We start from the raw sequence: 26,549 nt of genomic DNA on the forward strand, positions 1-26,549 counted from the left end.
GGTTGCTCAGTAGCTAAACTTCAGATAGTTCACTAAATTTTCTGGAAGAAAACCTCATCGTCTTATCACATTAGAAAAGGGCTTCTGGAGCCTGTAGGATTTAGGTGTTGTTTGTTAATCATTCATAGGAATAGATCCAAAAGTTGCTCCATAGATAGAAATGTTCTCTAACTAGCACATGAAAAAAATCACTTCAGTTTCCACCATCAGCTCAGCATTTGAACGACTATTAGGCTAAGACAACAATGTTAAAACCAATGTTAGAGTTTTTATTTTTGGCAGTGTTAAAATAAAGCAGGAGCTCGGTCCCCAGTCCCAGCAGTACAACAAATTGATGGGTTAAATCAAATTACCATAGGGACATGGTTGCTTCTTATGTTCTGGCACAATAGGCTTCTTCCTAAGAAAATTGTCCAGACTTGGACCATGGCGGCCAAGAGGATCATCAGGAGGCATAAATCTATAAAAAAGGAAAGAAGTATTACTGAAGGAAACAAGCCTTTCCATACTCCTTATGCAATGACCAAGAACCTCATGACTGTGTCCTACACCATAATCTGCCATCTTGTAATTTTTAAGCCTAGGTACCTTGAGAGCAGTTTTGGCAGGCCATCTTTCTGCTGCAGGTACTGCCTGAGAGGTGAGTCATGGAAATAGTCTGCTTCAGTCTAGCTCAGTCTACGCTCTGTGGCAAAGCAGGGCTGCACACAACCCGTCCCTAAATCAAAAGTAAGGGCAGCAATATAGGCAGCATTTTCTTAAAACACCACAACTAACTTCATAAAACTGTGATGACTGCCCAGGATTCTTGCATCAGTGTTCAGGCATTCATATACAAGTGTCTGCTCAGCAGAGTGCGTAGTCCCTCCCATCACAAGAAGCCACCTGTTGTAACTGCAGTTGATCTGTACGCCAGGGCACAAAGTTACTATAGATGGATCTAATCAGACAATTGAACTACAGACCTCCTGAAGTTCATTCCAACATGGTTTTTTCTATGACCCTAGAACTTAGGAGTGTAACCACAGGCACACAGAAACACTGGCTCAGTATACCAAGAGATTTGAAATATTATACCATAGCATACATCAAATATACATCAGCATACATCAAAAGAGAAAAAAATAGCATAAAAAGACATAAAGATATCACTATAAAACCAGAGTTTTGAGTACTTTTAATTAGAAGAACAAATCTAAGATTGACTATTCCTCCTGTTTTTCTACAGGTACCTAATGATTTGGGTGTGAGATAAAAAAATCATACAAATCTTCAAACAGTCCTTTCCTCCATTATTTTAGTGGCACATATAAAGATAGAATGACTTACTTGTCATTAACAAATGAATACATCAACAAGCGCTCATCTATGAACTTCTTCCATTCTGGCTTTTCATTAGCTAGATCCCTGTAATTATCATTAGAAACAATGATGCCATCTGATTCAAAGGCCAACTTCACTATAAATCGGTCATCGTAGCACACCACCCTTCTCCCTTGCACTCGCCGGGATGGTGTGAACACAAGAATCTTCTCCTTTTCTAATTTACGCAAGATTTCTTGATCTACAAGGAATAACAGTCAAAAGTTAAACAAGGAAGAAAAGAAAAATATGTTTGTCTAATCTCTAAAGACATTAGATTTGAGGAAGAAAATCCAGACATTTAGACTAAAAATGTCTTTAAATGATTATAGTCCAGCAGAAGGTGTCCGATATACGATATCTGAAGTTAGAGTCAGCAGTCAGCTGGCAACACTTCCAATAAAAACCCACAAACAAATCAAAACCTCCTGCTCAACACTAGTTCTCGAATTCTAACACAAGGAGATTTCATTCACATTCCTCTGGTTCAAAAGAGGAATCAAAACACCCGTGAAAAACTCCTCTGGTTGAAGGAGTGGTTTTAAACATCACTGAATGTTTCAGTGAGTAGGAGGAATATAGCCAAGCCATGGGTTTCCCGTAACTGAGCTCCTAGGTAAAGACAGACCTTTTTCATCTATTTGTGGTACCCAGCAAGAAACACATTTTGAAAGAATTCAGTAGCTCACATTAATGGGACTGTCTCATAAAAGTCTCTGCCCATCAAAAGAAAGGGTTGCTACCCATAAGTACTAGAAAACCCACATTCAGTACAAGCACTCAGGTTCTTCACAAATATTAACAGCATTCCCCAAAAAGACCTCTGATGTCATTTTGTAACCAACAGCAAAAGTGGTGGTGGTTTGGTTTTGGTTTTTTTTGTTAACATCAGCAATAGTTCAGATTGTACCTTTCCTTGAATGGTTTACATATTGTTTATACATAAGTTCTTAACAAAGCCAAACAGATTTCCCTTTAATCCTGCTAAATAAGCATATTTAGCATTTTATGTAATTCCTTCTTGTCCTACACAATCTGTCAGTCACATATCCAAAAGCATTTTCTCTTTGTCTGTATGGAAGCTGGAGATCCCAAGGAACTTTGAAAGATGGACCTCAGGCTACTAAGGAGGTAGCACTGGGGCACCTACCCCTTATGTTAATTCTCCTGCCTATCACCCTCCTCAGAGCACACAAGCTATGAAAGAAAAATATGAAAAAAACTAGGCAACATCTAAACCAGCAGAAGAGTATGACTCATGGCTCTTAATAATGGTTAAGATCTCAAATAACTCAACTGTTTTGTAGCATAAGAAACTTGACAGGGAACATGTTCCATCTGAAAATAAAAGACTCCAACAGAAAGAAATACAGTATTAATATTACATATAGGCAATATATTTGATACAAGCATTTATCTGCTTAGTAGAAAAAGCACAAGATTTTAAATCAAATATAACCTTTTTGTATTCACCCCTCCACAATATGGTAAATGATGAATGACAGTGTGATGGAAGTTGATTTTTTTCCCTAGTAAGAAAGAATAAAAAAATCTGCCATGTGATGACTGGCAGGTACTCATAACAAAGATGTGGCTGTTGTTTAGTCCAAGAGGCTTCTCATGAATACTGACAGTCTAGAGCCATCCTCACATTAGTCATCTAGGGCTTTTTCAAAATTCCAGGTGGCCACATGTTCCAGGTGCGTATCTCTGGAAATGGAGTGTCAGCACAATGTATTTCACAAGACTGGTAGCACACAGGCTCCCTGCATCCTGACAAGAAAACTGAAGAACCTCTGTTTTACAGAAAATACAATAACCTGCTTTGATCTTCCTCCCATTTTCAGGGTCCATGATGACACACGGAAAACTTATTTGTCATTATTAGACAACTGGTCAATTCTGTGCATTGCTACTTTCTTGAAACTCCTTTTGGGGCTTCCAGCCCTATGCACACTTCTAGCTGATGTCACAGTTTATTTCTAAGTAGCCAAATTTTTATTACTTAGCCAATGTTCTTCCCATACCTTAAACACTAGTACAGTTAAAGAGAATGGCTTCAAAAGAAAGGCTCCGCACTGCTTGTGAGGATGGGAGAACATCAACTTTCCAAATATTTTCTTGCATTAACATGATATATTCTAGTAGCAATCAAGCAAAGAGAATGAAAATCTTTCCAGATATCTGAAAATGCACATGGCAATCAAAACATGTTTCCCTTTAGAAGCTAAATCTACTACTCTCAAAAGCTTTCCCCCCTTTAAAGGTAGCCACGTTGGCCTCCCTCCGAAAAAAACTACCTTTCCCTCCTTAAATTCTAGGCGTTTTTTAACCCCCAAATTCCCCTCTGTTTCATCTTTAGGGCAGATGGAGCATGCCTCTCCAGCCTTCACACAGAACCTGTTAGTTGCATCAAGAAATAAATACCTCTACAGCAATTTTTTTTTCTAGATAAACACATCCAAAATTAAAATATTCAAAATTTGTCTCACTTGTTAATAGTAACAATGAAAAGAAAACCATTCCCTTTCTGTCAGGATAATTCCCATAACCCGAAGCACAGGCAGTGACTCACTGCAGGTGACTAGCAGACAGGCCAGCCTGGCAGAATCTGCTCACCACAATAAAGATCACCCAGCAAATGACTCACTTCAAACCTCTTCACTACTAATGATGCACGCGTATAGCAGATTTAAAAAATGGCAGTTACATTCTTTCAAGAAGTAAGTAGCAACGTTAATGGAAACTTGATCAGATGAGCAGAAAAGGAGGACTTGGAAAGGGCATTGCTTTGTCTTTTTCCTTCCTAAAGATCAGAAGGAAGTTACTACCCCAAAGATATTCTATTAGAACCTTTTATGTCTAAACATTTGTTCATTTGAGCAGTAGCACTCAAGATGTGCAAAGCATTAAACAAGCCACTGAAGATGGAACGGAGCTTACCTGTTATAAGAGCATCAGGTCTTGACTGTTCTTTCCTCCATGCTGGCACAAACACAGTAACATCCTTGTGGCCTCTTTCCAAAAACCAATCTACTGCCAATTTGATTCCTCGACAAGAAAATACTTCTTTGTTCCCGTGGCTGAAACACACATTCAAATTCTTTATTACATGACTCTATTTTTCTATGACCATAAATGGAGCTCAACAAAATGCAGATCTCAAAGCCATGCTCTTCACTTGCTCCATGGTTCCTAAAGGCAGCTGGGTGTCACTCTGAGCCTTGCTGAAACATGGCCATCACTTGCTCCATGGTGTGGGAGAGGGCTACTAAATCTGCCAAACATTTTCATCATCTGTACACAGATTCGACAAGTAAGGAAAAATATAGGCAGGGCGTGTTAAAAATCCTCATAGCCCAATGAAAAGTATGGGGTATAACAGGCAGCTTGGAGACTTGATGAGGGAAACCAAAAGGCCTGAAATACCAACATGGGAGCGCAATGTGTTTAGGAAATGCTAGCAGATGAGTACTGAACACTGGTGCACATGGCAGCAGGGGAAGAGACAGCAGATCCCTGCTGGAAGAGCTCTGTGAGCTCCCATGTGAACAGGGAAAGAGAGAGGAGAAGATCTCCAAGCCCAAGGAGCACTCTGCAGGACAAATTAGGCAATCTGGAGAGACTGTCCAAAATCAACATGACAAAACTAAGAATTTGCTTCATACTGCACTTCAGAAGAAGAAATTAACATGTATTAAAAAAGTCTCGGAGAGACAGTTAAACAGAAACCAATCAGACACAAGCAAAACAAAATATATGCATCTGTTGTGCAATAACTGTCTGAAGTAAGGCAAGAGATGCAATTATGTCATATTCTAAAGGCAGACAAGTCCTTGCCCAACTTTTACATCCAGTTTCGGGCAGGACATATTATAAAAGACACAGATGAAATGATAAGAATCCAAAAGAAAGTGAAATGAGACCTATGGGGAAAGGCTGAAGGAAGTACATTTAGTTAATCTGGAGGAAAATAAGCAGCTTGTGGGGGAACAAAACAACCTTCAATATATAGGAGTTAATTAAAATAGAGGAGAGCAATCAACGACTGAGTGTCCACAGAAAAGTTCTGGGAGCAAGGGGCTGCAAGGTGGTTGCCAGGAGAAGAGGTTGGGTCTGTCCCACACTGGGCATGCCCAGCTCTAGCAGGCTCCACAATGAAGGAGAAGGGAATGAAGGAACACTTAGGCTCAGGGAGGAGAAGGTGCTTCATGAGGAGCAGGTACACCCCCAGAGGGACTTGCAGACTGTGGAGAACAGGAAAAGTGCAAGAAGGAAGGAGCAGCAGAGAAAAAGGGACTCCAATTCCCTGCACTGCTCAAGGCTGCTCTGAAGGGACTGATTGTCACCTGCAGCTGTGAGAGGTGTCTGAGTGAGGCTGTGATGAGGTAGCATGGAGGACACATATTTAGAGTTAAGAGAGCCTGGGAGAAGGAGAGACATTCTTCCCCCCTGAATATTTAAATGTTTGCCTCTTTTGTTTCATAATACCTGATAAAGAATTAAATATTGAATAAAGAATTAAATAAATAAATAAACAAGATAAAGAATTAAATAAATAAATAATTAAATATGTTAACTGGCTATAAATTAAGTTAAATTCCACAAGATGAGTCTGTCTGACATAGAAAATTACTCAGTGAGTGATATCCCTGTCATTATTTTGACCCAGGGGTTTTCTTCCTTCTCTTCCTCTTGTTTTCTCTACCCCATTCTGCTAGGAAGGGGGGAGCCACAGTCAACTCACCATAGTCCTGCTGGATATGGACAGAGAAGTCCTTAACTAGCATAAGGCACTGTTAAGCACTATGCTAGTAAAAGCTTTCACCCTGATCTGTGAGACAGTCTGGGCATAGATTTTGGGATCTCCTCACTGGACACTGCAGAACAAGTTAGACGGCTCCTCTGGGGCCATCCTGGGTTCTCCATGCACAGGAGACAAGCAACTTGTCTTTTGTGAGGTCTCTCCCAATCCCACAGCTCTGTGTAGCAGAAGAAACACAGGGGCATGGAAATAAGCTATCACCTTTCACTTGGCTGGCTTGTCATGTATAGCAGGTATGTCACAACCTGCTTTCCAGAAGGGTAAAAGACAATTCTTTCTCCATGATTTGTGAGGGGGACAATATTATGATGGATAGCCACAGGAATTTTAAAAGCTGCTTCTACTCGCATGTTTTGAGGTAAATGCAACCACCAGAAAGTTACTGAAAAATACTTTTCCCCCCCCAGTAGGGAAATTTTAAGTACCTATTATTTCCAGCTTTCTAAAACATAGCACTGCTGTATGTTTCTTGATAATGAGGGAGCTTGAGTAATTGTGCAATGGACCAAGTGCCAAAGTAAAAGTGAGAAAAACTTTGAAACAACGTTCAGATTCCAGACGTCTGTGAAAGAGGTGGTGTACACATTCACCTGTGTCGAGAGAGAATGAGTCATGGCTAACACCTCTCACAAAGCAGCATCCTCAGCAGAGGCTGTGTTGAAGGTCACAGATCCCGAATAAAAGAAAAAAATAAGTAAAAAAAAAAAGGAAAAAAAAATTGCCCACTACCTTTAACTGGATTTAAGCGAGGAACTGTATTGTTTCGTCCTCTAATGATACTGGAGAGAGTACCTGGAAAGTTAATTATATAAGATATTGCAATTGTTGCCAGCCATAATAATCAAAGTTTTTTGATTTTAGCTGGCATGGGGTACTCCAAGGATAGTTTCAAATCCATCTTCTGTGCCTACACTAGGAAGGCCGTCAGGAACGATACAACTATGTACCTCAATATCCTGTTAGCTATAGTTACAGGCCTCATATAGGGTAGGGTTATAGGCATTCCCTGTTTTGTATGATAATATCATGCAATACAGTAATGTAATTACCATGTAATTACATGGTAATGTAATTACCATTGCACAGTAATGACACTGTAATAATAAAACACAGACCAATAATTTTTCTAGGCACTGTTTTATACTACACAACTATTCTTGTGCTTGTTTGTCTGAAAGACTAGTATATTTGTGTATTTCAGGACTTACTGGGAGTCACAGACAGATGTGTTGTGCTTAAAATGCACATGCACATATGCACAGCAAAAATGGTCAACAGTATTTCAGCCACAGAAGGTCTAATTACATCTCCCCACAACAACACAAAATCAGAACACCTGGTGTGCATTTGGCGCCCACTGGGCAGCCATAAGGCCTCCTTTGCAAAGCCTGATACAGGACATTATTGCTCGTGCTATCAGCAGGTGGTGTGCAACCACAAACATATTGTGAACCATTTTAAAACAGTCAGGAAGGGCTTGTTCCAGCTACTAAATTCCATTGGAATCACTGTGCTGTTATTACTCTAAACAATCTCCATGGTTTCGAATGGATAAAACCACTTTTCACACTCCTGACACTGAACAAAAGGTGAGTTAGGCTACATTTTAGTAACACTATGCTTCTTCCCCTAAGTCTGAAAAATCATTTCTGGAATGAAATCCTGGACACTCTGAAAGAAATGGATGTTCTTCTTGTAATTCAGGCCACATTTTTAAAGGCAGAGGGAATAGCCTAATACAGACTATTAAAATTCTTTCATCCAGAACATAAATTTTAAATATACTTAAACTCTATGAAACAGAAATGGGGAATGCATTACCGTGCATACTAGCTATTCTGCACTGCTGAGCAAGTGAATTTATGACTTGTATAAATCTTCACTTTTTTTCTGCTCCTTTTCAGATGCATGCCTAAGCTGATAGCTGAGTGGATACAAATTCCAAGAAATTGAAATGATTAGTGAAAAAGTCTGTGAAAGAGATGTGCAATTAAAATTTGTTCTTTTGGTTTGTTGTCATGCAGATTTGATGCTCTTCATTTTGAGATTTTTGTGCTTCATCAGCTTTATGATACACCATGTGGTGAAAAGACTGGAATCATGCTGCTGCTTCTGACTTCTTTTCCTTCCGCTTAGTTGTAAAAAAGAGGAGAAATGTTTGTACTTCTTTGTTAAGAAAAATTCTTTTAAAAGTATCTTCCCAATTATTAGGAGTATGTGAAAACTCAGATCACTCAGGTTGACAGCTGTAGCCCTGGGTGAGATATTGGTGTATACTATGGTTCTGCTTGCTGATTATGTTTAATCTACAACTCCTAGTTGGAAGATACAGTATATTCCTTCAGAAATGCCTATTTCTCTTTCATAGTACGCATGAATGATTCTTTTAAACATCACTTTTATATTTGGCCTGTTGATAGTTGTAGTTTCATTTTTAAATGGAAAAAAACCACCTCCTGGGCAAAAATCAATCATTTTCTAGGCTAGGAGAGTTAGTAGAAAGTGGTGAAACATCTGATGAGAACACTTTCATTTTCTCTGTTACCTTCCCAGACCCTAGATCTTCCACTAGATTTTCTAGCGACTGTCTTGAAAAGACTTGTGGTATGCACTCCGAAAAGTCTGACTGCTTAGAATACCTGCAAGACTTCTAGTGTGCTCTAATGCAACATTCAAACCAATACAGAGCTCACATTTTGAAAACTGCAGCAAACATACACATTGATGACAAGAGCTGAGGTCTACAATAGTGCCTTGCTGCAATATGCATACAGGTTTTTATACAACTGAAATCTGCACACATCAAGGCACTTCCCATGTAAAAGCATATGGACTAAAAGCAAGAACAAAACTCAAGCATATACCTGCCCAGTATGAGATATTACAGAGTTACAAACTAGTTTTCTTCTATCATATCATAGGAGGAAAACAGTGTTCAGTCCATAGCACAAACAGAGAAGAATTTCCACCCTGTATCATATCAGTGACTCATAACCCTGGCAGCCTGGCTTTGTAACTAGCCTCATCCCTTTTAAATTTTTTTTAAGCTCTACTAATTTCCTAATCACAGAAATCATTTGTCCCAGAGCACTTCTCAGTAACCTGGGCCTTCTATCAGCCCTGCATTTGTTCCTTATAGATATATATATTGGTGCTGACAGGAAGAGTTCCCAAATGTTTTTGGTTTGTTTTTTTTTAGCCCATGGCAAATTACTTCAATGCTTTGAGGTCTTTGAAGGAAAAAAAGGCTTGGAAGCTGTAGGGCTTCTAATGCCAGGGCACTCTATGGGTACAGTAAGCACTGTCCCCAGCCAGACCTGCATGCGGGTGTCTGACCGAGCCAGAGTCACGCACTCAGCAGTCAGAGGTCAAAACAGGCAAACAGGAGCTATACTCAAAGCTGCCAGTGACAAGCTCCTATCCACATGATTGTTACTTGTTGGAAAAATGTTTTTATCTATTCCTTACAGTGACATCTCAAAATAACCCAAAAAAAAAAGACAAACGGTGCTACCGAAAGATGTCTCAATCAACGTACCAAGATACAACCACGTCTACCAAACTCAGCAACACACAATCTGAGGAGGAGATAACGCAGCTAAACTGTTAGTTTTTTAAAATACATAAGCAATTAAATTTCCATATGAAAACTCCATGTGGCATAGACAATGAGCCATCCTTTGGCTGACACAATTTGCAGTTGTGGAAAAACTTCTATGTAGGCAGGGTATCAGTGAACCTTTTACTACAGCCAAATGACCTGCCTCATGGTTAATACAAGGGGACATGACTCAGTTGCCTGAACAGAGATATCTAGTGCTGGTTAGGCACCCTAGTAACACCTCCTTCAGCTGACTCCCATTCCTGAATGGCACTGGAGTCTGAGCCATGACTGTCAGGCCTGGGTGTATATTTCTGATGCCACAAGCACCTAGAACATACACAGGTGGACGGATGGCTGGGCATGAAAGCTGTAAGAAAATTGTAAAATATCTGTCCTAAAGTGGGAATGTATTTAACAAAAAAAAAAACCTTCCCAAATCAGCATCTTCCTCTCACAAATAAAAATTATGTACACTAGTTATCTAGTGGTGCATTTCCCTTGTGCGATGATGTACAATCAAGGACTATTTAAATATACAGGCCAAGGTTTTCCAAAGAGGGAAACTGAAGTGCATCACCTTCCTGGCCTGGGAATCCTAAGGGCAAAGTTTTGAGAAGATGTAATTGCTCAAAACAAGATTAATTGATTTTGATCTGCAAATCAAGACGGCACATGATTAAAATACTTTGATTCTTTTGCCTATAAAATTCTGAAAGTGGTTGGTCAAAAATAATAATACAGCAAGTAAAATATCCAATTATTTGCTTATCAGTGTTATCGTCACATTGCACTCTTTGTAAGCACAGCAGACTTCTTTTTTGCCTATATGTTTTCAATATAAAGTTCTATATATATTTGAAACACTCTTCTCACTTTTAGCAAAGAAATTCTGAGGGCACTCGGGGTAGCCATATGGAACAAAAGTGAATTATTTAAATAGTTATCATTTCCCTGCAGTATTTATAACTAACAACTCTGTTTCTTATTCCTTACTTCTTGGTGGCAAAATCCTGACTTGATTCCAGCAAAGAGAAGTATCATAGCAATAACCAATTTTAGGCCATTTTCAGCATCCCAATCTTATGCTTGAAAAGGACAAGCAAAGGCAAAGGGCTGTGCAAATATGCTTCAGTATGTTTCTCTCCTCAACCGAGTAGTAAAGGGAAGTCTTAAAACAAAGGGACAAAAGAGACCCTCAAAACCTTGTCTCTGCTGCCTCATGGAGAAACAGGACCTACCTCCATCACAAACTGTGGAGGCTCAGCTGAGGAAGCTGGGGATGCATAAAGAGCAGGTCCAAGAACGTACTGGAGAACAGACAGAGGTAGAGGTGACAATGACGATGAAGAGCTTGCAATGTACTGTTAGATGGACAAAGATTGCCTTCTTTTGCTTACCTCAGTTACGTAAAGGGTAAATTCAGCTAAAATCTCATCACACAGGGATACAGAACTACTATTGACTGAAATGTGTCCCCTGTCTATTATCTATGCTGTGCAGCCTACACTAAATACAGTCCCGAGTGCATTTTTATGGAGGACAAATGCCTCTCTGACTCACATGAATTAAGGCTCTAAATGAAGATTTTGCATTACAACATCATCATCTACATGCAAAAAACCAACCCACCTTATGAAGCAGGGTTAGTGCTACACAGTTCTCTGGAAAGCTGACATAGGTCAGTGCTCAGGTATGGCACGACTGAATCCTGGGTCCTATTCCTTAGTACAGCCTCACTTTTTGCTGTGGGAAGGGTCTATCAGAAGTTCCACAGCAGCTCTAGGGGATTATTTAATTTGCTGTTCAGATCTGATTTTAAGTTTACGCACACACACATGGAAAAATCAGTCTCATCTGTAAGAGCGTTTTTAAAAAAGACTTTGTGTGTGTGAGATTCAAACATGTAGGCATCTTTCCTCTTCTGGAAAAGGATTAAGTCAAGACTAGGAAAGCTAGAATAATGAAAGAACAAGACCAGATTTTAAGTATCCTATAGAAACTAAACAGCAATTCTTCAAGTCATAGCTGGCAAAAGCCACCTTTCTGCTATTCCATTGAAAGAGGAGGTTTGCTTTGTTTTTAAAACTTTAACATATTCATATTTTTAGAGCATATTGGAGCTTTAAACTTGAAATACACAAGTTGCATCTGATCACCCATTTTCAGTTCAAGCCACGAATGACAAGCAGTGCCATCTCAAAGTATAAGAAAAGCTTTCGAAGCGTTAGCAAAAGGCAGAAAAATTGGGAGTGCTGGCTTTTGCTTAACCTACAGTTTGCTAAAGCAGCTTGTCTGGAACAGGAGTAGTCACCAGACTAGACCAGCATGCATGCTGGCTCCGGCTGGCCAGAGGAAGTTATTCTGCCCAAAGCCTCATTCTGTGCTGCTCTCAAGGAATTCAAAAATCCACCCATCATCAATTGACCAGATGCAACCAGTTACACAAATATGAATATCCAATCACAAATCAGATATATCCTTCCTCCCCACAGGCCAGCACAGTGTTTGATCCTTCCAGAAGAGGGCAGCTGTCTCATCCTACTTGTATTATTGGAATCAGTCACCTCAACCTTCTCTACAAAACTTCCCCTCCCCATCAAATATATCCTTTAAATGAAAATTAGTAGTTCTTAGAATAATCAAGTATGTGTATTACAACAGTATGGGAGTAAGAATATAGATCACACTCTAACCATTCCTGTGAGAACAAATGAGAAAGCTTCCAAGAACATCTCTCGAAAGACTATCTACAGTCTTGCTTAGGGCACAGGCCCATTTCTCTTTAGCAATTCCAAAGTGAACTCATCAGCCATAGCTTAGAAGAGCAAAGAGGAAAGAAAAGACTGTGACAACTTATAGTTACTCATAACAGGACCCTGGACATTCAGACACAGAAATTGAATTGCAAGCAAATCTCCCTCACTTCTTTGAACATTACTCTTCTATATGTAAAAGCTGAAATCTTTCCAGTCTTTAAAATGCTTATTTACTATTAGCTATTTTCTTGAAAGGGAAAGGACAACTGGTTGCACAGCTGCTGTCAGCAACTGGGACTCGTCTTTTACACACATGGGACTGGCTTCCATAATCAAGGACTGATTTCTAGGAAAAGGTGGAATGCACTTGACCAAGCAGCTAGTTGGCAAAGGTGCTTTTGTTCTGACCAACATAGCAAGACATGAGCAATCCAGGAAGCTTCTGGAGTGCACTGACAGTAACTTCTTAACATAGATGACTGAGGATTCAACAAGGGAACCTCCTCGACCCTCACACTTAGAAATAAGGAAGAACGAGTCCAAGATGTGAAGGTCAGGGGCAGCCTTGGCTGCAGTGACCTTGAATGGCAGAATCCTGTGAAGAAAGTGCAAGGCAAAAAGCACGATCACTATGCCAGACTTCAGGAGAGCAGATTTTGGCCTGTTCAGAAGAATCTCACAGAGAGAAGAGTGCACAAGAGAGCTGGTTGATTTTCAAGGATCACCCAGGCCAAGCTCAAGACTTTGCCCAACTTCCTGCACCACAATGTGCAGGAAGTTGGGCAAAGGTCACAGGGCAAGACTTTCCCTCAGCAGACTTTTGGGAACACTGAAACGCGTTACTGCCAAGCTGCTGGGCCTTGATGCGATGCACTCAAAGGCGTTGAAGGAGCTGGCCAATGATACTGCAATGCCACTCCTGGCAATTTTTGAAAGGTTGTGGTGACTGGGTATGTTCCTAAGGTCTAGAAGAGGGAAAATATCTCTTCCATTTTCAAGGAAGGCAACAAGGAATAATTCAGGGAACTACAAAGCTGGTCAGCCTCACCTTGATCCCTGCAAACGTGATGAAGCAAATCTTCCTGGAAGCCCTCTCTGTATGTAGATTGGATGAAGATGACTGGAAACAGTCAGCAGGGATTTATGAAAGAGAAATATGCTTGACCAGCCTCATAGCCTTTTATGGTGAGATGATTGGCTCAGTGGATGAGGAGACCAGTGGCTTTTTATTGTGGCTTTAATAAAGCTTCTGACAGTCTCTTCTAACAGCCTCACTGACTAACGAAGTAGGAGCAAAACAAGGGGACAGAGAGACGGACTGAAATCTGACTCCACTGCTGCACTCAAAGGGTTATGATTAGTGGCATAAAGTCCACCTGAAGGTCAATCAGTATTGGTGTACTCTAGGGACTGACACTGGAGAAAGCATTGCTTAGGATCTTCCTTAATGACTTAGATACAGGACAGAGTTCACCATCAGCAAGTGCGTAAGTAGGGGAGTACACCAGATGGACATAGTCCCATCCAGAGGGACCCTGGCCGGGGTATAGAAATGGGCCAACAGGTAGCTCTGCAAGTTCAACAGAGGGAAATGCCAATCCTGCACATGGGGAGGACTAAGACTAGTCATCAATACAGGCTGGTAGCCAACCACCTGGAAAGCAATGCTGAAGTGAAGAACACTGTGGTTCTGGTGAACACCAAGCTGATCAGGAGCCAGCAAGGTGCATTTGCAGCACAGAAGACCAATAGTCTCCTGGGCTGCATTCGGAAAAGTGTTGCCAGCAGGTCAAAGGAGATGATCCTCCTCTCAGTCTTGGTAAGACACATCTGGAGTGCTGGGTTCAGTTCTAGGCTCCCCAGTATAAGAGACATAGACAATACTGGAGGAAGGCCAATGAAGGACAACAAAGTTAATCAAGGGACTGCAAAACCTGTCATACAAGGAGAAGCTGGGGGATCTGGAGAAGCCTGGAGAAGAGAAGGCTTGGGGAGATTTTATCCATATCTATAAATACCCGATGGGAAGGAATAAAGAGGACAGAAACTGACTTCTTGCTGGTGTCCAGTGATGGGACAAGAGGCAATGGACAAAAAATGGAATAGAAGAAATGTTGCTTAAACATAAATAAAGAAAACTTTCCTACATGAGGGCATTCAAACACTGACCCAGAGAATATGTCAAATCTCCATCCTTGGAGACATTTGAAACTCAACTTGACATGGCCTTGAACTGACACTGCTCTGTATAGGGGATCTCCAGAGATCCCTTCCAAACTGAATGGTTCTGTGATTGCATTTGGTAGAAAATAAGTAAAGACCTGTTAAATTCAATTCTTGGATACAGAAATGTTCTATTAATAGATTTAATCTCTTTTAGGGCTCTGTATACATTCGTCTTTGGCTCATTTGATGTAGGTGGTCAAGAAAGTAAATTGAGCATAGTAAGGCAGGTCCTAAATATTTATGCCAATAGCTGAACGAACATTAAGGAAAACTGACAGATATGGAGCTAATTCTGGAATGTGTTCAATGTAGTTTGTAGGAGAAGTTGAACCTAAGTCCACCCACCAAGACTAAGCTGCACTAACTAGCTAACACGTACGCAACTGTTTTGGATTTATGTGAAATACAATACAAACCCATTTTAGAAGTCCGAGTATCTTCTCGGTTGAGTACCAGAATAGTGTTTGTTCAACTGGACTTACTTCCTTTACAGCTTAACTTGAACAAAAAGATAAGGAATGACACATCCAGTAGAAAGAACTCACAGAAATACCCCCTATTAAAAAAGTAATATCCTAGCTTTATGGGCTAACTCATCTGCTTAAATAAATAAAACCCATTATATTGGTGTAAATAAGAGGTATATTTAAATTTAATTTTTAAAAGCCTCATTTAAAGGGAATTGACTTGATTAGAAGCCTTAAAAAAAAAACAACCAAACTGGAATGGCCAGGATTTTTTTAACTCAGAAATGTCTTGCATTAAGAAATGTCTTTTATTCCTAAGCTAATAAAAACCACATTGAGTCATCAGAAGATTAATATTGACCTTCTAAACCATGGTGCTAGTAATCAGATAATCCTTATGAGTTACTCAAACAGTTACTGATCAATTTATCGTTTAATTATTTATATTGCCATAACCCCTAACCTCTCAGCTCTGCCATTTCCTTCTCTCTTTTATCACGGATGAAGTAGGAACCTCTCATCTTCACAGGCAAGGTTTTTGATATGCACCTAAATGACTGGGATCAAGATTAGTAATGCTGTAGGCAAATGTGCCATCTGGGGGCACGTAAGTGAAAGTCTAAAGTATGCTAATCTCAACAATTAATGGCAATAAAACCTAACTCCAACATTGATAATCAAGACCAATTTTATGGACAGATCAGTTCTCATACATTAGCCTACCAAGAAGTACCCCTTAAGCTGCTTAATTCTACATCACTATTTTATAATCTCAAGGAATCTTACATCTGCTTTAGCTTTCTGTACTTAACTGGATACAGCAATTGCCCACAGCAATTGTGCCTGTAGCAATGGTGCCTACCAAAAATTAATTAAGGACTAGACTGGTGGGAAGAAGAGATTTGATAGCTGCCTGCAAAAGGAGACTGACACTAACACAAGGTTGTTGTAACAGTGAGTATAAACCAAGGTAGCCCTACAGATCTCTAGCCTGATTATGAGATTGGCATACTGTGTGGTTGATAAAGATGCTTGCAAGAGAGCCTGCATACAGTTTTAGGCAGTTATACCAAACATCAGCGCTTGAATGGGGCAAGGCCATTCTGTTTCCATTTAAATAGAAAAGCAAAACCTTCATGGTCACATACCTCATTGCAACATTGCTGCCATCAATAACTATTGGCCTCAGGTTGTCACCATCCTCTGTCACATCCTCCTGCAGTGGAGACTCTGACCTCTGAGACTCTAGGGAAGACGCTTCACGCATTACACTAGTGTTAGCATTAGTTACAGTCTGATCAGTCTCAGTTTTATTCCCAAGTTTGACAAGTTCTCCCAAAATATCATTTATTAAAGCATCAGTACCAAGTTTATTGAGTACAAGTTGAACCTGCTCTTCAGAGTAACCCAACTTAAGTGCAAACTCCAGTTTGGTTTGATATTCTTTCACCACATCAGGGGGCTTTTTGACTTCCTTAGGTACTATCTGAGCCTCTTCTATCCTAAAGTCTTGCAAGATTTCATTTCTTTTTAGTATATGAGGCTCTAAGCAAGGAGATCGGCACAGCTCTCGGTGAGTCTTAGGCAATAAATGTGACTCCGATGCAGAATTATTCAGTCTCTCTGAATCATTATCAGAATTTGTGCTTTCTTCAGAGTCACAGCTGGAGCTTCCGGAAGTCTCTTCAGATGCCTCCTTTTCTACATCTTCTTTCCTAGAATTAACCTTATCCATTGTTGGCTTCTCCACCACTGACCAAGGTACAATTGCATTTATTTGTGTGCCAGTGCTCCCCACATAAAGGTGGCCTAAGTCATGCCCCAGATGATCCTTCAAGCCCATGAAGCTGCTGCATGTACTTGACTCCACCTTGTTGTTTTTCTTGTATTCCTGAATATAAAGTGTTCCGTATTCCTAAAGAGAAAACAAAAATGTTGCAACTGGTTACATGCATTACTTATTTTGTATTTCCTTGCTGCTTCCTCAGAACTGCATTTATTCTCTCCCAGCAGAGAAACAGGACCTTTTTCTTTCTTTAAACATGGGAAACTTTCTGTGGGAAAAACTTTTCCTAAGGAACATCCATAGCTAAGTGGACAAATAACTAACCATTCTGAGTTTATCAAATGTTTTTTCTTACACAATTCTAGAAATGGATTTATGAAAGAATACGAAACCAAACACTGCAAGTTTACCTACTGTAGCATAGAGACAGGAGACTCGTCATGATTTAAAAACAATGAGATATTTCTTCTAGTTTAAGTCTATATTATAACAATGAAAAAAATATGTATGACTAAAATACAAGTACTAGAAAAGGTTTTTAAACTAAATATCTCAAACTGTTGAATAGAAAGACATTAGCATAACACTAGATTATCTAGCTTATTAGTAACAGAAAACATGATTAAACAAAAACTTATCGGCCCTGAACGACACTATCTGTTCAAGTGTATACAATCAAACTATTTATAAATTCCCTTATAAAGTTGTAATTAAGCCAAGAAAGACTAATTGCTCTCAACAGAGTGCTGTATTACTAGCACATACAGTATTTAGGGTCATGGATAGATCTAACGGCCAATAAAGCCAACGGAAGTCTTTGCACTGATTGCAACAGATCATTCATCAAGCCAACAAGTCGACAAAACTAAAAGCTGATTTCAACTCCTGGACTAGACACGGACAAGCCTTTTGCTGAATCAAAACTATACATATATAGACAGGAGTCATTTAGGAAGAATGGAAGAAGACAAGTTGCAGTTTTGGGAACTTCATACACTTGCCATATCAGTCTTTCTGGAGGAATTTTGCATAACAGTAATTATTCAGAAGGTAGCCACCCAGTTCATCACAAAGATTACTTCCACAGCCTACACTTAAAGGCAGATTGCTACCTCTTTCCCTTACTTTGTTCTTTCAAGCAGGAATATTTGCTAACTGCTCCAATAAAGAAAGTAAAAGATAAACTATTTCTCATAAATAAAAACGGACCATATGGACCAATTGTACTGCAGGGTTACCATGAAAAAGAAGAATTTAAATTAAGGAAAGACTATGAAACAAAGAGTTCTTTCACACTTCCATCTTGCAAGGCAGAATAGAAAACAAGATACAGAGGCAAAGGACTTCGTTTGAACTTGATAGATACACTACAGACACAAATTTCATCAAGGAGGACATACTGAGAAAAAACACGTCCAACAGAATCTCTTGACCTATATAATACAAATTATAGGTATATCTCATGCACAGCCAAAATACATTAATTATCCCATCCCCTTGCAGAAGCATTTAAGAATCACCCAGTATTTTTAAAATACAGTCTACTCCGCTCTTCTTGGGATAAAGATTTGCTAGTTTGCAGCAGAGAAATTCATCCAGGATTAAGATTAGAGAAAATCAAAAAAACACTCAAATCCATGGTTCAGTAAAAGCAGACTCTATAGGCACTGACTGCCAAGACATCACCACTCTGGTGGAGCTTTTTGGTTATGAGGCACAAAAACTTACTTTACCTAGTTAAAATAACTAAATCTATCTATCATCAATGTTTTGATCTCCAACACCTTAATCCAGGTAAGACTGATAGAAAACAAAATTTTACTTAGATATTATCTTATTAAAAGGCAGTAGGACTGTAATTCTCAGGCAGCGAATTAATGAATATTGCATTCTCTTATCTCAAAGCTTTAGGATTTCAAACACCACCACAGATTAAATACAACAAGAATTTAGGAAATTAACCTTTTCACAAGGTGATTTATTAACTAAGATAATACACTCGATAGCACAGAGATAGTAACAAATCACAATATCCCAATAAAAGGATACAGTTAAAAAAACAACACTGTGGCCTTCACAGAACTGACACCACAAAAAAAAAATAATTAAAACAAATCGCAAACAAGCAGCCCCTATTGGAAGCCAGGCTGCTTAGCAACTGGCCTCCAGTTGCTAGGATGCGCTCCTTTAACATACCATCATGAATACTAGCACAGCGAAAGAATAATTTGGTATGAACAAAAGCCCATGAAAGAGAGCGGGACTTAAGTGCGTCTGGTTTCCCCTCCGAGAACAATGCAGCTGCCAAACCAATCTGGAAGCCCCGACATCATTGTTCCACCAACCCCACAATCTGCTCTGACTCGAGGAAGTCTAGTTAATGGGCAACACTTTTAAGCTGGACTGAAAAGTTGAGCTGGCTCATGTACCGCTGCTGCAGAATACAGGGAGATAATGGGTCACTGCCTAAATCCATGTACTGTGAAATGTCATTTTAGTATTGAACTAAAAGTAGAGGGAGGGGTTTTTTTGGAAGGGGGGGGAAGAGGAGGTTGCATATTAACAGCATCAAATAATGAAAGTCTGAAGTACATAGATTAGAAAGAGGATTTTTTTTTTTTACTGTTGGTTAAAATAATACTTAAGTCATTCTCCAATCGCTTCTTTCTTGAAGTTTAAGTGCTTTACAGCAACTACAAGCATAACACCCTCCAATGGGATTCAAAGAAGTCACTAGCATATGAATGTGTCTGAAGATCAGGCATTATATGAAACGTACTTTAGATGATTTGCACATCAACTGCGTATGAAAAATGACCGCAGACTGAGCTTGGTCCATTGTTAGAAAATATACATAATCAGCCTCACATCTATCTGCTTTAAGTCTCCTGTCAATCTCCATCATGCTCCAATATACAATTGTTTATTTTGCACAGAACTCTACTGTTTTTCAGAAACTATTTAAAGAATAGAATAATAAAAGCAGCAGCTTTAACATCTCCCACATATAGAATATTGTCACTATCCTATTGCTTTAAAAGGGTAGTTAAAATTATGTTTGTTCTGTAAGCCCAAAGCTAAAGATTTTTTAAATAGTTTTGCACAAGCAGCACACTATTCCTGGCATTTGGCCTAAACCCTGCATGCAAACTGCAATTATTTTCAGGCAATTTTTTACAATGCCTGTGAACTTTGTACATCATATCTGTGGTCAGTAGCATCTCTTAGAAACATTACACTTTGGAGCTCCCATCATGATGGGATGAATCTCGTCCTTTACGAGATTCATTGACTACAACCATGAAAATCAGATGTCACTGTTGAATACTGCTAATTATTTTATCTTGATTTGGTTAGTGAAGAACAACGTGCCAGCCAGTCAATTTGAATGAATTTGTATTCTAAATAAACACTAGTGTACCTCTATACAGGACAATGAAGCTTGTGAAAACTAGAAAAGGTCACATTTATCCAAGGAGTAACATCAGCTAAGAACTCCTTTATTTAGAATGAACCCTCATTACACACATATGGTTTTAAAGTACGCTTTCTGATCAATGCAATAGAGCTAAAAAAAGTATCTGCTATGAATTCTAACTCAAATGAGAGCCAAGCAAACAAACAAAAATAATAATAAAAAATTCCTGTCAAGGAAGTCTTCAACTTTTGGTTATGCTCATCACAGTTTAGTAAAAGAATTTTACGAAATTTTATTTATTAAAAAGTCAATAAAATGGGTAACTCCCAATTTAGACATAGCTATGACAACACAAGCTTCAAACTGTAGCCTGTTTTAAAGTACAGTATCTCACATTAGGTTCACTGTTAAAGGCCTAAAATACTGTGTCAAAGACATTTATCGAGTATAAATGTAATAATCCAGATGAGCACTGGGCTATTACATTGTAGAAGTGTAATCTTTTCCCATTTCTTAGAAGTCACCACTATTTTCCACTAACCATCAACAAGCAGCCTATTGATTCACCTTCACACAAACCAGAAATATTTCTCAAAGGAATGTGATTTCTCAAAGGCAAGTAGATATCTAATCTTTTACTGTGTATTCAGAATTTTTTCCACTTACAATTGAGCATAAGAGAAGCAATTTAATGCAAATTTAGTTCACAAAGGAAAATAACAAAGAGTAATATAGTGTGTCATGTGGCACAGTATAAGAGAAATTGTGTATTCTCAAAAGACCATCAAAAAGTTTCTAACGATACATTCTACAAGGAAATAGTTCACCATATTTTCACATAGGCAGACTTTTTCTAAGTCTTTTCTACATGAAATGGAAAATATTGAAATCAGTTTGTCGAAACACTCATTACTTGCATAAACAGAAGTGCAGAGTTGATCGGAAAAGAAAAAGAAGAATGTATCCAAAAGATACTGCAACAATGCAAATAAAATAATGAATATGTAATAAATACCTACTGCTGTAGTTTCTATGTATTTAATTACCATTGTATTTCAGCGAGTGCTGTTGTCTGCATCATTCTATCCAACAAAGGAGGGATGTCCCATTGAACAGATTGGTTAATGCTCTGGGGCAACAGATGTCTACTGGAACTGCAGGAGACCAGCAACTGGTGGCCTGCCCATCTTCTGAAAACTTTCAATAGACTCATGCATATGTTCAAACAATAGGGCATGTGGTAGAAATGCAAACCTCTTTTTAACCCTTTTATATGCTCTCTTTCCCTCCCAACTGATATATGAAGGTCTTTGTTTTGTTTTGTTTTTTTTTTCCTTTTCTTTACAGGATCCTTGGAACACAGGCTCATGGAGTACACTGTGTTTGTTCTTCAGCCTAACATCCGAACTCAAAACATAAACCAAAACAGATTAGAAACTTTATAAAAACAGCCAGGCTAGATCTGACACACTGATAACTAGCTTTCAAAGCACAAAACCTTTGACTGGAACATCTGAGAGCATCCTAATGCTCTATCTTACACTATAGTATCTTCAGATAGCCCGCAATGGAGCTCTTCCTATTTTCACAAACACAGGAAATTTCACCCATTGTATAGTATAATGGAAAACATCTTTAATTTTTTTTCTTAAAAGCTTTTTCTACTAGTTACAATGTAAGTAATAGCTTATTTGCAAAAAAAGGGTAAATACCTAGAAAGTTGAAACCTCTTCATCTCCCCACTGGGCTAGAGAGAATTTGTTCTGTTGTGGCTACTGCCTACCATTTTCATATTCTGGGAAACGCACCATTACTGATGCTTTTGAAAGTTCCTTAGTAAAACACACTGGGCGAGATCATTGCTTTTTAATATACTTAGTCTTAAGACATAACTGTTTTTCTTTCCCTCTTTTTCCAAGAGACACCCAAAGTGTGCAAATCTCAGCTGACACACACGCTAGCTCATTGTCCAAATGCAAACTGGTAACACTGAAACACCTGAAAGGTGAAACATCCCATTTGTGCAGAGAGAAGCCCATATACTTACGTTCGCTGGAAAACACACAGACATTAGTTTCTCGTAGCTGTTCCAGAAGCAACTCCTTAACACGATTTCAGCTGCAGACTTCAGGCAAGCAAGCAGAACAATGAATGGACGAACAGATGGACCCGCGATGTCTTTGCTTAACCTATTACTGAGCAGCCGCGGAGCCAATCACGACCCAGAGAGCTCACAATTAGTTGGCTGGGCAGATGCAAGGCAACCTCCCCACCCTGCATCAGGTTCGGAGGTTTCTAAGATAAGCAAGTTGATGTCATTCTCAGGGTCTGCCCCGGGCAGCATGTGTATTAACGAGGGGTGTGCAGCAACAATAGGCCATACAAAAGAGACTAGCAGGCAGCTGCTGTATGAGAGCCAGAGTCATTAGGGAGCAGGCTGCCAACAAGAAACACCTGGCTTGGGCAGACTTCAGCTTCTCCTCATTGTTTCTAATTCATGAAACAAAGAAAAGAATTATTTTTTAAGTAGTAAAAATTGTGAGTTTCTATTAAAATATATCAGTCTCAAGGAATATAATCCTCTCTATTGTGGAAACAAAAAGTTCTTTGTCAGGAAAAATATTAAAGAGAAATAAATCTATCAGTATCTATTGTAGTCCCCTTTTCTTGTTAGCAAAATTAATCATAGGGGTATAAAGCACAAGGAGGTATGAAAGGAGCCCACACTAAGCACTGAAATGTATTCAGAAACAGCTTTCTGAATTTTCTGGCACTTTTGTACATTAGTCAATAATTGAAACAAATTTGCACTTACAACTCTTAGAGGATCTGTGCATAATTTCAATGGAAGGTGAAAGTGATTAAACTAAAACCACATAATATTAATATGTGGAATAATGGATATTTTTAAGCAGTAGAAACATTAGAGCACTTGATAGAAAGGAACTATGAACCACTCTTTTGTTCTCTAGTCACTCATATTTGTTTGCAAGAGAATTTCTTTCCTTTTTTTTCCCCCATAGATCTGTTCTAGATGCCAAGATCTTTCCATCTCTTCACAATGACAGAATATTTGAACAAAAGTCTGGAGCTAGGCTATAGCCAACTTTTTATTGTCTTTATTTTTAATTGAAGTAAGCCACATAGAAACACAAACTCCAGTCCACATCTCCCCTCACTGCCCAACATTTTCATTGCCCAACACAGACATTTAGCAATGTAAAACTAGCAAGGTTTGATGCTAGAAAAAAAACAGTGGAGGGCTGTGGACTTTCAAGTAAGAAGTTGCCACTGCTGATAACCTCAGTGAAGACACATCAACACACAGAAGGAAGGAATTCTACATTTGCAAGTGTTCATCTGAATGATTACTAGAAAAGCGTATTTACTGAACTTCAGCATCATTACATGACTAAAAGCAATACTGAGAACCAGAGGTAGCTGTCCTTCTCTGTGTGTGAGGACAGGCAAACTGCTGGGAAACATGTACTGTGATTTAAAAGAAGAAAACAATGAGAACAGGTTTGTTAGAACTGTTTTGAGTAACTTCTCAAGCTTTATGTGGATATTAAAGCAATTCAACATAGTAAATGAGTTACATACCATCATGCTATTATTACGCTGATGCATTTATCATGTGCCCAGATATTAAGCTTCAAAGAAGAAACTCCAACTATAGTTTCTCTGCACTATTAATTAAACATTCCTAAAAACAACTACTAACACCACAATTTTGGGGCTTTTAAGTCAGAGGAAGGAGGAGACTCCTAACTAATTTCTGCCACTGCGAACACAAAGAGTGAGAGAAAGCTACCCACGAGCACAGTGGGATGCCTGATCTCCAGCACTGGATTAAGCCTCTTTGCAAACAGTGAATAAAAGCAGTGATCTGAAAAAGCTAATCAGTCCCTGCTGTGGTATTTAGACTACCTCAGTTGCCAGTATTGGATAACGTTAAGCATATTAAAACTTCTGTAAGCAAAATAGGAAACCAGTCCAGTTCACCTATGTCCAAGAACTACCAATAAATGCAATGAGGATCACTTGGCTAATCATTCATTGAGTATCTCCCTGATTGGAGCTAGATATTTCTTTTGCAATACCAGTGATCCTTGCTTTGCAGAGGACACATGAGACCCTTTACAGACATCTATAACAAACAGAACTCTGTAGCAGAGAATTGGTGTACTTAGGGCTCTACAAGCACATCTAGGGCAAGTGTATGATCTGGCTTAGAAATCTGCCTTAAAAATAATGTTGTAAGACATTCAGTCGCAAAGATCTGCCCCCTCTATGTCCTCTACAGTAACAATAAGAATACTATCCTGTCCCATGTCCCTCCTCAACCCCGCATACTCCAACTCCCCATCCTCAAGGAACCAGGGCTAAACTTTAGTTGCAGATTAATGTTCATGAAAACACTATGCTGCAGCACTATGACTGAAGTAAGAACAGATACAATCTGAAGACCTAACGTTATATTGTTTAATTTAGTGAAAATATTCTAGCAAGCTGTAGTTGCATGAATTAAGAAGACATTCTCTAATTCTACCTTATGCACAGCATCAGTTGCTTAAACCAGCTTCCTGTTCTGGAAGCATCTTCTCAGCTCTTCCCTAAAAGACGTTGGGCTGTCCAAGGTATACAAAGTGTCAGATAGTCCTATTATGTCACACTTGTGATAACAGAAAAGTGTTCATATTAAGGTTGAACCAGTACACGAGGCTTCCTTCTGGGAATGATGAACTCACCAAAGACACCTTAGTACAAAGCAGTGTAGCTCTCCTATCAAATCTGTGAAAAGCTGTAAGAGTATCACTAGAAGGTATACATCGCAAAAGGACACGGCAAGTTCTACTTCTTGTGCTAAAACCTCCAAATCCAATAACTAGTTAAACAACTTCCTATCACCATACCCAAAATAGAAAGAGCATTTAACTGGTGACCAGTTAAATCTGGTCACCAAAATACAAAGCAAACATAACAGCTCCTTCAAATTTCTGGTCTTGCAAGATGAGTAAACTATAAAATCCTATTTTTGTGGCTGCCAGGTATTGGACATTTTGTACAGTGCTTGTCAGGTCCCTAATGCCACTTGATTAAACAGCAGGGCAGCACAAAATCCTGAATTGCCTGGAGGTGATGAGCCTGGGGACTCCGTGGCAGAAGGAGATTTCCGAATGGCACACAGCAAGGTGACAGGATGCTGTAGAGAGACATGGACCAGGGTGAACCCCTCGGTTTGGGTGAGGGGTGGGAAAGAGATCATCTGCCCCATACACTGCCCAGTTTGGTGTGAAAAGCATGCATGGAAGGATCAGAAAGACCTGAGGAAGAACTGGAACATCTGTGAAATTCAGCCAACATAGGCTGAAGATATAATGGAAGCACTACTAAAAAGGGGGAAAAAGTGCCCTCCCCCAAAAGCTTCTAGTTCCAGCCACCTCTTGTTGTTTCAAACACATTGAAAACAAAGCCTTATTTAAAAATAAATTATTTTATGCCAGCATACAAAATGGTCATTCTGTAACTCAAGTAGTATTATTGCAGCAACTAGAAAGACAACTTGTCCCATTAAAGTATTTAATTATCTTTTATTGTAGAACTTTATGCTAAGCCTGCAGTAATAAATGATGCATTTGCAAGAATACATTGCACAAGTTAAAACAATCACACACCATAGCATTTATAAAACAGAAATGAAGGTTGTATGCTACAGCATACAACTCACCACTGCACCATTGCAAAATATCCTACATTTACTGCTGGACTTGAGAGCTGCAAGGGAGATGCTTATCTTTAAAATTACAAGGTGGAAACACAACAGAAATTCTTTTCCAGTTAGTATGTGAAGAGATGCAAACTATCCTAAGTAGAACACTTGTAAGAAGTTTACCTAGTTTTAAGGAATGGTAAGTGGTGCTCCAGACTGTATCTACACACAGTCACAAAAACAAAGAACCACCACCACTCTACAACTATATACAAGAGTGAATTAAATGACTAGTAAAAAGTGGTCATTAATTCAGAAAAAGGACTGATATTATGATAAAGATGAGTAATGTTTTGCTTAGAGAATATCTATCCTTTAAAAAAGCCATAATT

The 26,549-nt window shown here is 39.1% G+C and overlaps 1 protein-coding gene across 3 annotated transcripts in view; it reads right to left on the reverse strand.

Moving 5' to 3' along the window:
• Nucleotides 1-26,549, reverse strand: part of ZC3H12C (zinc finger CCCH-type containing 12C) — a 45,653-nt gene that overhangs the window by 7,546 nt on the left and 11,558 nt on the right. For all 3 annotated transcript variants that reach the window (XM_017831655.1, XM_017831653.1, XM_017831654.1), the window contains exons 2-5: nucleotides 16,389-17,155; nucleotides 4,306-4,445; nucleotides 1,330-1,564; nucleotides 354-460 (exon numbers count right to left, since the gene is read on the reverse strand). In XM_017831655.1, the coding sequence (XP_017687144.1) occupies nucleotides 354-460; nucleotides 1,330-1,564; nucleotides 4,306-4,445; nucleotides 16,389-17,083 (1,177 nt within the window). In that variant the 5' untranslated portion in view covers nucleotides 17,084-17,155. The remainder of the gene's footprint in view (nucleotides 1-353; nucleotides 461-1,329; nucleotides 1,565-4,305; nucleotides 4,446-16,388; nucleotides 17,156-26,549) is intronic.

This window comes from Lepidothrix coronata, unplaced genomic scaffold (genome assembly GCF_001604755.1).
Source record: "Lepidothrix coronata isolate B3197 unplaced genomic scaffold, Lepidothrix_coronata-1.0 Scaffold194, whole genome shotgun sequence".
Taxonomy (NCBI): domain Eukaryota; kingdom Metazoa; phylum Chordata; class Aves; order Passeriformes; family Pipridae; genus Lepidothrix; species Lepidothrix coronata.